The following is a 17,234-nucleotide window of genomic DNA, read 5'->3' on the forward strand; positions in this document are numbered from 1 at the left end:
GGAAAAGATTAACAGTGTAAGCAAAAGGATTAGTTGTAAGGAAGAGGTCAGGTATGTTGGAGCTCTCTCCAAGGTGGTCAGGGATACAGGTAAGGTGCTGTACAAGCTGCTCTATGTCATTAAGGATAGAAAAGATGTAGGCTTGTTCACCAGGTGGATCAGTGAAAGGAGAGCCGAAGGTGGTGGTGAACGTTGAAATCTCGTAGAATGGAGATTTCAGAGAAAGGAGATGTGGATAGAATGTGTTCCATCGTGGAAGTAAGATAGTCGAAGAATTTTTCATAGTCAGTAGAATTAAGGGATAAGTAAACAACACAGATATATTTAGTCAGAGAATGACAAGAAAACCGAAGCCATAGCGTAGAGAATTCAGGAGAATCGAGTTCAGGAACACGAGAGCATGATAAATCATTGTGTACGTATACACAACAGCCACCTTTGGCTTTGAAATGAGTATAGAGAAAGTAGGAGGAAACAGAAAAGGGTTTGCTGTCAGTTGCCTCAAACAGCTGAGTCTCTGTCAAAAAAAGAAGGTGAGGTTTAGATGAGGAGAGGTGGTGTTCGAGAGAGAGAAAAATAGAGGAAAGGCTGCGAATGTTACAGAAATAAAGAAGTGAGTCAGACAGTGGTTCCAGGCATCTCTCTGAGTCGTCACCGGGAAAGGGGCGGATGCTGGGGGAATGTATGGTCCCCCTCCCCTGGGGACTCCAAGTTCTGATTTACTAATGCCATTTTTCCTTTTTAATTTTGAAAAGGAAGTGTAGTGTGTACTGTGCATATAGTTTGGTGTTGACAGTTAGAGAAACATGTATTGGAGAGCTTGCTGGCCTACTCTCTGTGTTACTGAAACACTGAAAAGGTACAGCAAAGGGGGATGATCAGGAACTAGTCCCGAGGGCTGATGAAACGGGAGCTCCAGCTTTCCCTGTCATCAGCTTTCCATCCACCTTGGGAGTACTGCCTTGCTTGACTGGTGCTACAGTCTACATACCTAGTTGTGATATACAGGAAATGAGCTACACTTGTGGTGTCCCGTCTCTTTTTCTCATTGAGTAAAATTTTGCTTTGAACTCGTTTAAGTTTTAATACTGGACGATCTCTTTGTCCAGGCTGTTCCACAAGTCTGTGCATCTATATGGAAAGCTGTATTTCTTGATATCCTTCAAACAACTTGGCTTTTTCAGTTTCATTCCGTGTCCTCTTGTTGATCTCCCATCCCATACAAACAGATAATTTTTATCAATTTTATGTCCTCCCTTCATGGCCCTGAACACTGCGGTTGTGTGTGTGTGTGTGTGTGTGTGTGTGTGTGTGTGTGTGTGTGTGTGTGTGTGTGTGTGTGTGTGTGTGTTCTTACCTAATTGTTCTTACCTAATTGTATCTTTATAGGAATGAGTCAAGCTCGTACTGTCCCGTGTCTTAGACCATATTTATCGTACATATCCTTAAATTTGTGAATTGTTTTGGCACACACTGTTTCATTTGGTAGTGCATTCCATTGATCAATTGCTCTGTTTGGGAAACTGAATTTCCTTACGTCTTTATCACCTCTCTTCTTATGCATTTTTTTGCAGTGTCCTCTTGCTGATGCTTCTCCATATGTTAAGTAATTATTTATGTCTGTTTTCTCCTTTCCTGATATGCACTTATATAGCATTATCATGTCACCTCTTTTCCTTCTCTCCTGTAGTGTTGGTAGATTCAGTTTATTTAGTCTTTCTTCGTAGCTTAGGTCCCTTAAGCTTGGTATCCATCTTTTAGCGGCCCTTTGAACTTTTTCAATCTTGTCTATATGCTTTTTGAGATGAGGACTCCAGACTATTGATGCATATTCCAGGGTTGGTCTAATGAATGATGTTATTATCCTTCTTAGCATGTCTTCATTTATGTATGTGAATGCTATTCTCATATTTGCAAGCAGTGTATACATGTTCCGTACCTTCTCGCTGATGTGGTCAGCCGGAGATAGTCTGTTATTGATAATCACACCTAGGTCTTTCTCTCTTTCTGATGTGTATAGGGTTTTATTTCCTAACTTATAATCCCAATCAGGTCTTTTTCCACTTTTACCAAACTTGATTACATGACACTTGTCCACATTGAATTCCATTTGCCATGTACTACTCCATTCATGAAGTTTATTTAATTCTTCTTGTAGCTCCCTACAAGAGTCTGTGCTAGTAATTCTCCTTTGTATTTTTGCATCATCTGCAAACATACTCAGATAGCTCTCATTTCCAGTGTTACTGTTTATATCATTTATGTACACTAAAAACATGATTGGTGCCAGCACCGAACCCTGTGGTACTCCACTAGTCACTTCTTTCCATGATGAGTAGTTTCCTCTTAGTACTGTCCTCATTTCTCTTTTTATGAGAAAGTCTTGCATCCAACAAAACAGTTTGCCTCGAATTCCTCCTTGATGGCACAGCTTCCATAAAAGTCTTTGGTGTGGTACTGTGTCAAAAGCTTTCTTGTAATCTAAATAGATACTGTCCACCCATCCTTCCCTTTCCTGTATTGTGTTTGTTACTCTGTCATAGTAGCTCAACAGATTAGTAACACATGATTTTTCTTTTCTGAAACCAAACTGTCTTTCTGTTATCATACTGTGTTCTAGATGATTTACCCAAGCTTTTCTTATAAGTTTTTCTAATACCTTGCTTACAACACTGGTCAGTGATACTGGTCGGTAGTTGAGAGGATTTTGTCTATTTCCTTTCTTGAATAAGGGGACTATATTTGCTTTTTTCCAAATATCAGGTAGTTTCCCTTGACTCAAGGATTTCTTGAAAATTAAAAATAATGGTTTACTTAACTCCTTTGCACATTCTCGTAACACCCAACATGAAATTTCATCAGGACCACTTGCTTTTCCTCTGTCTAATCTACTTAACTCCTCCTGTATCACTTTTTCTGCTATTTGTATATCTGGTAGTATGTGTGGACATGCTTGTTCCACATAGTCCCTCTCAAAATTTTTTTCTTCTGTAAAAACTAATTGGAAATTCTTATTTAGTTCATCACAAATGTCTTTCTCTTGTGTATAAGTGATTCCCTTGTCCGTAATGGATTGTATTATATCTTTTACTTTGGTTTTGCTTCTGATATAGCTGTAAAACAGCTTTGGTTGATCACTACTTTTATTTATTATATCCTCCTCAAACTGTTTTTGGGCTTCCCTCCTTATTCTTGTATAGTCGTTTCTTGCCTGTTTGTAATTATTATACGCCCTTTCACTATTGTGTCTTCTGTATCTATTCCACAACAAATCTCTTCTTTCTTTTGATTTTTTACATTCTGTATTGAACCATTTCTGTATTTTCTTATCTGCTTCTTTGTGCTGTGGGATGTACTTCTGGACTCCTATTTCATAAAATTCACAAAATTTTTTATATACAGCATTTAAATCTTGTCCTCTAAGCTCATTTTCCCAATCAACTTCTAAGAAATACTTCTTTAGGTCTTGATAATTTCCCTTTTTATAGTTTAGGCTCTTTTTGTAACTTGTCATTGCTGTTTACTATGTCATATGCTATCCTGAAGTTATAATTTAGTACTGCATGATCTCTACCCTGACGTATGGAAGCGAGGCGTGGACCTTACAAGAGGGGAACAAGTCAAGAGTGAGAGCAGTGGAAATGAGTTACTTGAGAGGAGCATGTGGAGTGACGTGGAGGGACAGGTTGACGAATGAAGAAGTGAAGGAACGTTGTGGGGTAGATGTGGATGTGGTTGAAAAGATTAGGAGAAATACACTGAGGTGGTTTGGACATGTGGAGAGAATGGAGAATGAAAGACTGACCAAGAGGGTGTATGTAGGTGAGGTGGAGGGAGGGAGAGGGAGGGGTAGACTGAGGATGAGGTGGAGGGATGGAGTTGAGAGGTATATGAGCGAGGGGGGGGTGAGTTGGGGGGAGGGGAGTCAAATGGTGGGTGACAGAGTGACTTGGAGGCGATTTGTCTGCAGCCACCCTTTGCGGGATTAGGGCGTCGGGCTATAGATAGATAGATAGATAGATGATCGCTTTTGCCGAGTGGAGGGTGATATATTAAACTGTCAATGTCATTTTCTTGCCTAGTAAATATTAGATCTAGCACTGAAGGTACATCAAGTCCTCTTTTTCTAGTGGTTTCCCTCACATGTTGCGTTAAGAAAAACTCTTGTACGAGATCCAGGAGCTTTTGGTCCCAACAGCTTTCTTGGCTATTTATATCTAGAGTATTCCAATTTATATTTGTATTGAAGTCCCCTGTTAGTATAATTCTTTCCGATTTCTCTTCCATTTTATGTAGCAAGGATCTTATACTCTGAATTGTACTCTCTGCCAGGTCCTCATATTTGTCTCTTTCCCATGTGTTTGATCTGGGTGGCATATACAAATTGGCTACAATTACAGTAACCCCTCCAATATCCGGATCAATAGAGCCATAAGCAGGTCCGGATAGTGGTCCTGTCCGGATATTGGGCCCCAGCTTATGGACTTGTACTTATTGACCCTATCTCTGAAAAACACCTATACAACTCCCTCTGGACATGCATTGCACCTATTTAAGACCCAAATCACACCAATAAGGGACATAAAAGACTGAAATAAATGCAAAAGAACCATAAAATGAGGTTTTAGAGGTGAGTTTATACAATATTAAACATTCTGGGTACTTACAAGTCCCTTGCTCTTGGACTGGTTTGAACCGCCAGTTTGCAGTCCACAGTTAATCCTCTGCACTCTAAATTCTAATTTCTTAACACTGCACAACACTGTAAATTCCCGTGTGTTCTAGTGGCAAGGTATTGCAGTTTATTCACTGTTTATTCACAAAAAACAAGCACCTGTGGCTTGCACTGTTATGAGTATCTGCTCTCCATCGGAGTTAAGCTGTGACTGTTGATGTTGGTGGAGTAACAGATTTGCCAGATCGCAACAGCCACATTACCAATCTCCTCAACTTTCATTGTCAAATATAACTTTTCATTACCAAATTCTTAAAGCTAGCATATATTCTTCACTAATTATATATACAAGTGGAAATACATGTAATCACTCTCCTTATAACTAACACCATGTTGATTATTTTCACACTATGTAGGGTAGCAGATTAATCAGAGAGAGCAAACAATCCACCATCTCCATCCTGTGTATCCTCATACATGTGAAAAATCCATTTGGTAATGCATTATTCTAATGCATTACCAAACGAATTTTTCATTACCAAATTGGCCCACACTTGGTAATGAAAAATACCAAATGGCAACCTGACAGGGGAGGGGGAGGAAGGAAGGGGTGAAGGGACCATGGTGTAACAGCTGTTTGGCACCAGGCGGGAATTTCAAATTATGGGAGGGAAAAAAGTCAGATTTTTTTTGAATTTTTTGCGGTTTTTGGCACATTTTGGGAATAATGGATCCCAGGAGGATTATGTCCGGTTAGTGGGGATGTTTGTATATTGGGCGTTCGGATATTAGAGGGATTACTGTACTTTACCTTCAGATGTGTCGATCTCTACTGCAATCAGTTCTACTTGTGATGGTATATCTAGGTTTATTTCCTTGACCTTTAGATTTTTCTTAGTTAATATTATAATTCCTCCTCCTTTTTTTAAATTTCTGTCTCTTCTCCATATATTGTATTCCTCTAAGTTTAGTATGTCATTGGATATCCTTGGTGTTAATTTTGTCTCAGTTAGGCATATTATTTGTGGTTCATTTTCTCTGACATAATCATTCATCTCTAGTAATTGAGATACCATTCCATCCACATTTGAGTACATCAACTTTATCATCTTGTTTATATACTTGTCATGACATGGTTCTACTAACTTCCTTCTTTTTCTTCCATCCTGTTTGTGTACCACTTTCGTACCTGCAATCCTATTACTTTGTAAAAAAATTTCTTCTTGTCCTCTTCTGATCTTCCCTCATTTTTTGTTTTTGCTTCCTCCCTTTTCTCTTTCAGTAATTCCAGTTCCTCTTGTGTTAGGCATCTTTTTATCCATACATTTTTGAACTCCTCTTTTTCCATAAGATTCTTTGCATTTTTTAGTATCTCTTCCACAGTGTTTACACTCTGGAAAGTCACCTTTAGAGGTCTTGTCTTGCTTTTCTCGTATTTCCCTAACCTTTTGTGTTCCTCTATGTCTTTACTACAGATTTCCTCTGATACTTCTTTCAGTAAGCTCATTACATTTGCCATCTCCTTTTTGTCTCTAGTGATCTTGTTTTTAATTTCTTCCTCTTCTATACCAGTGATTACTATTGATTTATTTATTTCTACTGAATCTCTGACTAACTTTGGATTGTTTTGGATTATTCTTTTCACTTCCTTTTTAATGCTTTTTTCCTCCACCCTTGTTTCTAAGTCTTTCTTTACTTTCACCATTTCAGCATACGTGGTTTCTACATCATTTTTGTAGCTTTGCACAGCTTCATTCACCTGTATTATCTTCTCCTCAATATCACTGCTCTGGTCCATAAGACTGCTTGCTTGTCTAAGTGTCTCTGTGTCATTTTTTAACTCTTCCATAACACTCTCGTGATTGACTACTGTACTTCCCATTTCACTCACTTTCTTCCTAAGCGTATTCAGTTCCACTGTTAGTTCACTGGTGGTTGTGTCTTTCTTTTTGGCCTCCCTTCCTAGTTTTTCTATCTCTTCCTTTTGCAAGTGCATTTGCTTCTTTATTTCATCAATTTCATTTTTGAAAGCATTTCTAGTTTGTGTACACATTCAACCAGTCTATTGTGAGTCTCCACTTCAACCAGTTCTTGGTAGAAATCATCATTTTGCTTTTTACTTTTATCCCTTTTCTTTTCCAAATTTGTTTTACTGAAGTATGTATCCATTTTGTAATACTAAATGAACAGAGTATGTACTTACAGAGTATGCACGCTTTCCCCGTGTTGCTGTAGTATAAACAAACCCAGCTGACTCAACGCATTGTGGTTCTTTGTTGTTTGAACCAGTCTTATTTAAACTTATTATTTCTTTACCTTTTAATAATGAAAAATCACCTGTGTGTGTATGTGTGTGTGTGTGTGTGTGTGTGTGTGTGTGTGTGTGTGTGTGTGTGTGTGTGTTCTTACCTAATTGTTCTTACATTATTGTATCTTTACAGGAATGAGTCAAGCTCGTACTGTTCCGTGTGTTAAACCATTTTTATCACACATATTCTTAAATTTATGAATTGTTTTGGCACACACACTATTTCATTCGGTAGTGCATTCCACTGATCAGTTGCCCTATTTGGGGAACTAAATTTCCTTACATCTTTATCACCTCTCTTTTTATGCAGTTTTTTGCAGTGTCCTCTTGCTGACACATTCCTATAGGCTATATACTCATTTATGTCTATTTTCTCCTTCCCTAATATGCATTTATATAGCATAATCATGTCTCCTCATCTCCTTCTTTCCTGTAGTGTTGGCAGATTCATTTTTTCTAGTCTTCATAGCTTAGATCCCTTAAGCTTGGTACCCATCTTGTAGTGGCCCTTTGAATTTTTTCAGTCTTATCTATGCATTTCTTGAGATGAGGATTCCATGCCACTGATGCATACTCCAGGGTTGGTCTGATAAATGTTGTTATTATCTTTCTCAGCATGTCTTCATTTATGTATGTGAATGCTGTTCTCATATTTACAAACAGTGTATACATGTTCCATACCTTCTCACTGATGTGGTCAGCTGGAGATAGTCTGTTACTGATATTCACTCCTAGGTCCTTCTCTGTTTCTGATATGTGTAGGGTTTTACTTCCTAACCTATAATCCCATTCTGGTGTTTTTCTACATCTTCCAAACTTGATTACATGACACTTGTCCACATTGAATTCCATTTGTCATTTATTACTCCATTCATGAAGTATAATTCTTCTGGTAGCTCTTTACAAGAGTCTGTGTTAGTAAGTTTCCTTTGTATTTTTGCATCATCAGCAATCATATTTAGATAGCTTTCATTTTCAGTGTTACTGTCTGTATCATTTATATACACTAAAAACATAATTGGTGCCAGCAGTGAGCCCTGTGAAACTCCGCTAGTCACTTCCTTCCATGATGAGTAATTTCCCCCATAGTACTGTTCTCATTTCCCTTTTTCTGAGAAATGCCTGCATCCAACAGTTCAGGTTGCCTTTGATTCCTCCTTGATGTACAGTTTCCATAAAAGTCTTTAGTGCAGTACTCTGTCAGATGCTTTCTTGAAAACTTGATAGATATTGTCCACCCACTCTTCTATTTTCTGTAATGTTTCTGCAACTCTGTCATGGTAGCCTAATAGATTAGTAACACATGATTATCCTTTCTAAAACCAAACCGCCTTTCTGTTATCATACTGTGTTCTTCTAGATGGTTTACCCGAACTTATCAGCTTTTCCAGTATCTTACAACACTGGTTAGTGACACTGGTTGGTAGTTGAGAGGATTTTGTCTGTTCCCTTTCTTGAATAGGAGAACAGTGTTTGCTTCCTTCCAATTATCAGGTAGTTTACCTTGACCCAAGGATTCCTTGAATATTAAAGATATTGGTCTACTTAACTCCTTTGCACATTTATGTAGCACCCAACATGAAATTTCATCAGGACCATTTGCTTTTCCTTTGTCTGATTTATTTAATTCCTCCTGTATTTCTTTTTCTGGTAATTGTATATCTGGTAATATGTGTGGGCATGCATATTCCTAATCTTCCTTCTCAAAATTATTTTCTTCTAAAAACTTATTTGACATTTTTTACTTAGTGTTTCATAAATATCTTTCTCTTGTGTGTAGATGATCCTCTCATCCATAATGGATTGTATTTTATCTCTTACTTTGGTTTTGCTTCTGATGTAGCTGTAAAACAGCTTCAGTTGATCACTACTTTTATTTATAATGTCATCCTCAAACTGTCTTTGGGCTGCTCTCCTTTTTCTTGTATAATTGTTTCTTGCCTGTTTACAGTTATTATATGCCCTCTCACTATTATGTCTTCTGTATCTATTCCACAACAGTCTCTTTTTTTCTTTTGATTTTTTACATTCTTTATTAAACTATTTCTTTATTTTCATTTCTGCTTCTTTGTGCTATGGGATGTAATTTCAGACTCCTGTTTCATAAAGTTCACAGAATTTTCCTTATATAATGTTTAAATCTTGTCCTCTAAGCTCTTTTTCCCAATCTGTTTCTAAGAAATACTTCTTTAGGTCATGATAGTTGCGTTTTTTTGTAGTTCAGGCTCATTTTGTAACTTTCATTGCTGTTAACTATGTCATATGCAATCTTGAAGTTGCAATTTAATTCTTCATGGTCACTTTTGCCGAATGGAGGATGATTCATTATATTGTCAATATAATTTTCTTGCCTGGTAATTATAGTACTGATGGTACATCAAGTCCTCTTTTTCTGGTGTTTTCCATTACATGTTGTGTTAGGAAAAACTCCTGCACAAGATCCAGGAACTTTTGATCCCAATAGCTTTCCTGGCATTTTATGTCTAGAATATTCCAGTTTATATTTGTATCCTTCTTTCCTCATTCTCTTCTGTCTTTCTTTCCTTCATTCTTTCCTTGTCCTTCTGCCTACGGGTGACTTTACACTCCCTCCTCTGTCTTTCTTTCCTTCATTCTTTCCTCTTCCTTCAGCCTGTGGGTGACTCTACACTGAGTGACAAGCCAAATGGTTTCCTGTACACCAGGAAAGCATTTATTACGCTGGGTGGTAACCGTATAACCAGATTTTGGCGCCTGGTGGTTTTAGTGGGTAATTATTGCGCTCCAATCGGATTGAGCCAGTGAAGGTTTATATCCAAGGGATGGTTGGGGTTGATTGCTCATGTAATACCACTCAGGGATGAGTGAGGCTGGTCACTCTCATCTTAAATGTCGGTACCAACTGCCTAGCCCCGGGCTGCTACGCTCCTCATGGGGCAGTGTAGGATTGGATGATGAATGGATGGATGGATTAAAATCTCCAGTTAATATAATTCTTTCAGATTTCTCTTCCATTCTATGTAGTAATGCTCTTAAACTCTAAATTGTATTCTCTGCCAGGTCTTCATATTCGCCTCTTTCCCAAGTGTTTGATCTGGGTGGCATGTATAAATTTGCCGCAGTTACTTTCCCTTTGGATGTATTAATCTCTACTGCAATCAGTTCTGCTTGTGAGGGTCTATCTAGTTCCATTTCTTTGTGTTGTAGATTTTTCTTTGTTAATATTATAATTCCTCCTCCCTTTTTTAAGCTCCTATCTCTTCTCCATATATTGTATTCCTTTAGGTTTAGGGTATCATTTGATATCCTTGGTGTTAATTTTGTTTCAGTTAGGCAAATGATATGTGGTTCATTTTCTTTGATATAATCATTCGTCTCTGATAATTTAGATACCATTCCATCTACATTTGAGTACATCAACTTAATCATATTGTTCATATACTTGTCATGACTTGGGTCTACTACCGTCCTTTTTATTCCCTTCTTGTTATGTACCACCTTCATAACTGCAATCCAATTACTTTGTAATAAAAATGTATTCTTCTCTTCCTCTGATCCAATTACTTTGTAATAAAAATGTATTCTTCTCTTCCTCAGATCTTCCCTCATTCTCTGTTTTTGCCTCCTCCCTCTTCTGTTTTAGTAATCCTAATTGCTCTTGACTTAGGCATCTTTTTATCCATATGTTTTTGAATTCCTCTTTTTCCATAAGTTTGTTTGCATTTTTTAGTATCTCCACCACAGTGATTACAGTCTGGAAGGTTACTTTCAGAGACCTTGACTTATTTCTGTCATATTTCCCTAGCCTTTTGTGTTCCTCTGTGTCTTTATTACAGATTTCCTCTGATACTTCATTCAGTATGCTCATCACACTTGCCATCTCCTTTTTGTCTCTTGAAATCTTGTTTTTTTATTTTTTCCTCATCTATACCAGTGATTACTGTAGGTTTGTTGATATCTGCTGAATCTTTGACCAATTTTGGATTGTTTTGGATTAATGTTTTCATTTCCTTTTTAACGCTTTTTTCTATGACTCTTATTTCTAAGTCTTTCTTTACTTTCACCATTTCAGCTTGTGTAGTTTCCACATCATATTTGTAGCTTTGCATTGCTTCATTCACCTGGTTTATCTTCTCCTCAATATCACTGCTCTGATCTGTCAAGAATGCTTGCTTGCCTAATTGTCTTTGTATCATTTCTGAACTCTTCCATAATACTTTCATGGTTGACAGCTGTGCTTGCCATTTCACTAATCTTCCTTCTAAGTGATCCCACCTCAACTGACAGCTCATCTATTGTTGTGTCTTTCTAGTTTACTTCCTTTATTAATTTTTTATTTTCCTCCTTCCGCATGTGCAATTGCTTCTTAATTTCATCCATTTCACTCTGAAATGCCTTCTCTAATTGTGTACCCATTCTACTAGCTTGTTGTACGTCTCCATTTCAACCAGTTCCTGGTAGAAATCATCATCGTGTTTTCTACCTCTGTCCATTTCCTTAACACTTTCCCATTTTACTTTACTAAAGATGGTGGTCATCTTGTGGTACCAAGAGATAGAAAATTCTACTTACAAGTATGCATTCCTTGGTGCACGCAGCAGACTAAACATCTGATGAGCTTGCTCAGCACATTCCTGCACTAATTTGCTATATTCTGTTATTTAAACAACACTTCAACTTCAACTTCCTCTTTTATATTAGAACACCATTTAGTTTAACCTAGTACAGAGCTTGACTCATATAAAGATACTATTTCGGTATGGCCAGTTGTGGCCAAGGTTGGCCAGCGCAGAGCGATGTATTGTATGTGTTGCCTCTCTGGCACCTCCTGTGTGTGTATTTACCTAATTGTATTTACCTAATTGTGATATACAGGAAATGAGCTACGCTTGTCGGGTCCCGTCTCTTTTTCTCAATAAATCGAATTTAGCTTTAAACTCATTTAAGTTTTTAGACTGGACGATCTCTTTGTCCAGGCTATTCCACAGGTCTATACGTCTATAACGAAAACTATATTTCTTGATATCCTTCAAGTAGCTTGGTTTCTTCAGTTTCATTTCATCTCTTGTTACTCTCTTATCCCATAAAAACAGATCTTCTTTGTCAATTTTATATACTCCCACCATGGTCTTGAACACTGCAATCATGTCTCCTCTCTTTCTCCTTTCTTCTAGGGAAGGCAAATCCAGCATTTCCAGCCTCCCTTTATACGACAGATCTGCGAGACTGGGGACCATTCTGGTTGCTGTTCTTTGTATTCTCTCAATCTTGTTTATATCTTTCTTTTTGTGTGGGGACCACACTACTGCCGGATATTCTAACCTGGGGCGAATCATGGCCACTATCAATTTTTTCATTATCTCCTCATCCATATAATGAAAAGCTACTCTTATATTAGTCAGGAGTTTATACGTCACTCTAACTGCCCTGTTAATGTGTTTTTCAGGTGACAAACTGTCCTGGACCAGCACTCTCAAATCTTTCTCTTCTCGTGCTTTTGTAATTGGTTCATTACCCATCAAATAATTCAATTATGGCCTCTTGGTACTTTTACTCATTTCCAATATTTTACATTTCTTTGCATTAAATTTCATTTCCCACATCCAGCTTCAATCGTGTATCCTATCCAGATCCTCCTGCAGCATTTTACAATCCCCCTCAACCTCTACCTTCCTCAAGATCTGTGCATCATCAGCAAACAGACTTGCATAACTGTTCACTCCATCTACCATATCATTTACATAAATCAGGAACATTACTGGCGCCAACACCGAGCCCTGTGGGACTCCACTTGTTACTTCCCTCCATCCAGACATCCTATCCTTTATTACTGTCCTCATTTGTCTGTCTCTCAAAAAGTCTCTCATCCATTCCAGGAGGTTCCCCTTCAGTCCTCCTATATGCTCTACTTTCCACATTAGTCTCTTATAAGGTACCTTGTCGAAGGCCTTCTCCAAATCTGTGTGTGTGTGTGTGTGTGTGTGTGTGTGTGTGTGTGTGTGTGTGTGTGTGTACAATAAACAGTTTATTTGTACAGCACGTCACATTTAATAACTTAAGTTTAGCTCAGAACATTTCATATACCGTAGGAGAATAAAAGGGATATAAATGAATGGCATAAAAGACAAGTGTTGATTAAAATAGACACATGGCCTAACAGATGTGAAATAAATCAAATGTAGACTAGTGTGGGACAAAAATGCAGTGTAAAGGAGAGTGATTAGTAAAATATGTAAAAATAAAAGGAAAAAAAATGTTAACTAGGTAAATCATACTGTAGAGCAAATGAAACAGTTGATAGAGTTGTTGTGAGTTTTGTTGTGGGTAGATAAAAGTAAAAGCCTAAAACCTGTTGTTTACTTCTGCTTCACTGATGAGCCAGGGAGGAGAGACGAGGGACAAAAAGGAGAGGGCTCTAATGAGACAGATTTAGGAAACCCAGACACAGGTCCAAAGCAAGTAAATGATATCCAGTTTCCTTCCAAATTACTTGGACTTCCGAAGAGGTCCTTTCAGAGGAGCTGGTACGACACTTATAACTGGCTAGAGCATTCAGTCAGCCAAAATTCCACTTTCTGCTTCTGCTGCAGACTAGTCAGCAATTAGCCATGTAGGCAAAGGAAAGATGTTCTAGCCTGTACTGGCTACAGCAACTGGAAGAGGGCTCTGGATTCGTTTAGGGACCATGAGAAGGCTTCATTACACAAGGCCTCCATGATGGCATGGATGAGCCATAAAGTGAGCAAAGTTCATGGGGATGTAGCTGAGCAGCTACAAACTGCTAGTGTAACTGAGATCAGTGAAAGAAGTGAGTATTTATGCCGCAGTATTTCTGTTACTGTCTTTCTAGCCAAACAGGGCATTTCTTTTCGTGGCCTCAGTGAAACGGATGACAACCCCAACCAAGGGAACTTCCTTGAATGTATGCAGCTGCTGCAAAAGTTCGACCCTTTCTTGCAGAGATGCAAAGCTCCTGCCAATTGTATATACTTCTCGTCTTATTCTCAAAATGAATTAATCAGATGTTGCTCCACAGTGGTTATGGCACAGATTTTTCAAGAAGTAAAGGAATCAAAGATGTTTGCGGAAATGGCATACGAAGCCAAGGATGGGCACACAGAACAGCACACTGTATGTGTGCATTATGTTCCACCAGAAGGTAAGATCAAAGAAAGTTTCCTTTGCATGAAGAAACTGGAGGGCTGTGGTGAAGAAGCGATCACAAATACAGTCGAGCAGGTTCTTTTGTCCAACAACATTGCTGACCTGAAAATTGTCGCCTAAACATATGACGGTGCAGCAGCGATGAGAGAATTTATTCAAGGGGTGCAAGGTTGTTTCTGGGAAAAACATCCAGAGGCTGTCTATGTGCACTGCTATGCACATGACCTAAACCCATGCCACACCTGCAAGGCCATGCCTGAAGCCAGTGATTTTTTTTTGTCTGCTTGAAAACCTCTACTCATTTTTCAGTGTGTCTACAGTCAACCATGACCAGTTTGCTTCCGTTCAGAAAGAGCTCCACATTGAGCAGAGAGAGCTTGTACAAATATCAAACGCCTGTTGGTCATGTCAGTTGTCCTCTGTTAATGCACTTCTGAAGAATTTCCCTGCTGTCATGAAATCTCTCCAGAAGATCAGAACACCAACAGCGCTAGGTCTGCATTCAAAATTATCCAAACTCCCTGTGGTCGACCTGTTGGTTGTGTTCAAAAAGTTGCTTGGCATCACCGTACAAGGTTCTTTAGAAAGAAACTGTCGACTTGGCACAGGCAGTGCACTACAAAAGTGCAGTCCATGACACCTTGCTTAGCCAGCGAACTGCATGTTTAGCTGAAGAGATCTATGCCATGACAAAGCAGCATGTGAGAACATCATCCAGGAGTCTTCTCTTGGTCCGAGAAGGAAACAGAAGATGGATGACTTTGTTGTGGAGGTGTCCTGTGGTTCCAAATCAGACCTGCTTAATGATTAAGAACATCTCAAGCAGAAATTTTTCAACCCTTGCATCAGTCGAATGACCAGTGAGCTGGAGAATCATTTTTCTATTGTTGAGAGAGAAATCAGGATTGGCATCCAACCATCTCCCAGCCTCTGAAACCTTCCTGTGCATGCAGTTCCTAGAGAAACTAGCCTCGCAATACAATATCCAACTAATCCCAGAAGAGGTCATGGTGGCGAAAAGCTTTTTGAGCAGGGAGGGTTCTGAAACCATCCCAGACACTCTGAGTGTGTTCAGGCTCCTTGATCACATGATGTTCCCATCACTGAAGACGATCTTACAGGTGGCCCTTACCATCCCGGTCAGTAGCTGTAGTTGTGAGTGATCATTTAGTGCTCTTTGACGACTGCATTCTTGGCTTAGATGCACCATGGGCCAGGAGAGGCTCAATGATCTGACAGTGTTGTCAATATAGATAGAGTTGGTTGGAAGCCTTGATTATGACAAAGTGATTGACACATTCACCCAACTAAAATCAAGACGCCACACCCTGATCCTCCCCAGAAAAAAACATTGAATATCTTAATTCTACTGTATGTATAAATTCAGTTGATAAATAGCATGTGTTTATGATCTAATCATCACATCAAAAAATGAGAGATTTGGTTAGATGTTGCATGGCTCATGCTGATTGCATCCATTTTATGAGCAGGACAGGAGAGAGGAGGAGAGAACATAAGGAGAAAGCAGGGGAGATGAGGAGTGTGACAGGCAGATGAGACACCAAAAAAGCTTCTGGAGAGGTGAAGAGAAGAGCATCAGATGGACAAGACACAGAGTTAACACAATTTTGTCACAACTCAGATTGTACTCATTTTATTTTTATTTCATGTTGCAAAAGTTAGCCTAAGCACATGACTGGAGCCTTTTGGTAGAGCACAGCACTGTGTCACATCTTATATTCATTTTACTGTAAATTAAAATTATCTGGTGAAAATCTAAAGATTTCTGGGCTCGGCTAAGCCCCCAATGTTTCGAGATCCTAAATATGCCCCAGACTGTGACATTTTGTAAAATCTAATCTGGTAAAACATCAGAATTCCAGTGAAAAATGACTGGTGAACATGGGTGAGGAAGTTATATGTCACTGTCACTTTTAAGTATCCCGCCCCCCATGCCTTGTCACAGCTTTGTTGTAAGTTGTAACAAGATATTTGAAACTAAAAAGATAGAAAACTTACTGATGATACGAAAGTAGAAAGCATAGTGCAGACTGATGTGACAGTAAAATTCTCCCAAGCATATCTAAATATTCATTTGCTTAGTCCGGTGGGACATCCCATGAGCGGCCTACCCTCTCCCAACCGTCTATCATTCATCAGAATTCAGGGAATGCTTTATATTTCATCACAGTTCTGATATTTTGCTAGGTTATTCTTTACAGACTATCACAGTAATGACATAATTTACCATGATTTGCCCAAACATGAAGAAAACAAAAATCAAGCTACTCGTAAAACTTTACCTGAACGAGTTTTGATTTGTTCTGGGAATTCAAAATTTCACATATATCTAGGCCATCTGATAAACCTAGTAAGGCCCTATTTTTAAGTTAATCTATGCAGATAACTATATATGATATTTTGTTTGGGCAGTCTTATCATCAATCAGTTACTGAACCCATACAGTATAATAAAAATAATTTAAAATGCGTTATTAATAATGAATGCACTGGGACAGCCAGTCAGCTGCCAGCTTGCAAAAGCTTAAGGCTCATCTCTTTGCAGATCAGTTTAAATAGGCTTTAGTGGGCATTAGTTGAGCTTAGTTTTACAGTATTTTTAAGCTCATGAAATACTGTAGCTGTTTAAAGTACGTTTGCTTTTTCAGAACTACATGTATATGTGTGCTGAAAGTGAAACCTTTATTTATTCTTTGTAAGTTTGGGTACTTGTACTGTACTCTGGAGCTGAAGTTCATTGAACTTATATATATTTTTTCTTTTTTAGTAACGTTGTCTTGGTGGAATGACTTGTGGCTCAATGAAGGGTTTGCCAGCTTTGTGGAGTATAAAGGCGTGGCTAGTGTGGAACCTGACTGGGACATGGTCAGTGCCTTAGACCTCATCTGTTGGTGTTGTAAACTTGAGTTGCTTCATTATCTACATCAGGACTTACTGTAATTATGTACTGTTCAATATATGGAGTATTGCCGAAATTTTAGTAAATATATCTCTGGCTCAGTCAGTAATTTGTTGTGTAATATATTTTAGTTGTTACTGTAGTTAATGTTGACAGTACAGTACTTAGTGGTTAGTTAATTTTACTTTG

General features: G+C 38.4%; 1 protein-coding gene across 1 annotated transcript in view; it reads left to right on the forward strand.

The window, feature by feature from the left end:
- Positions 1–17,234, forward strand: part of LOC145399708 (glutamyl aminopeptidase-like) — a 254,613-nt gene that overhangs the window by 92,766 nt on the left and 144,613 nt on the right. The window contains exon 8 of the mRNA XM_080272257.1: positions 16,914–17,011. Coding sequence (XP_080128383.1) covers positions 16,914–17,011 — 98 coding nt within the window. The remainder of the gene's footprint in view (positions 1–16,913; positions 17,012–17,234) is intronic.

Source organism: Coenobita brevimanus, chromosome 6 (genome assembly GCF_032717465.1).
Source record: "Coenobita brevimanus isolate Jiangsu-jjx chromosome 6, ASM3271746v2, whole genome shotgun sequence".
Taxonomy (NCBI): domain Eukaryota; kingdom Metazoa; phylum Arthropoda; class Malacostraca; order Decapoda; family Coenobitidae; genus Coenobita; species Coenobita brevimanus.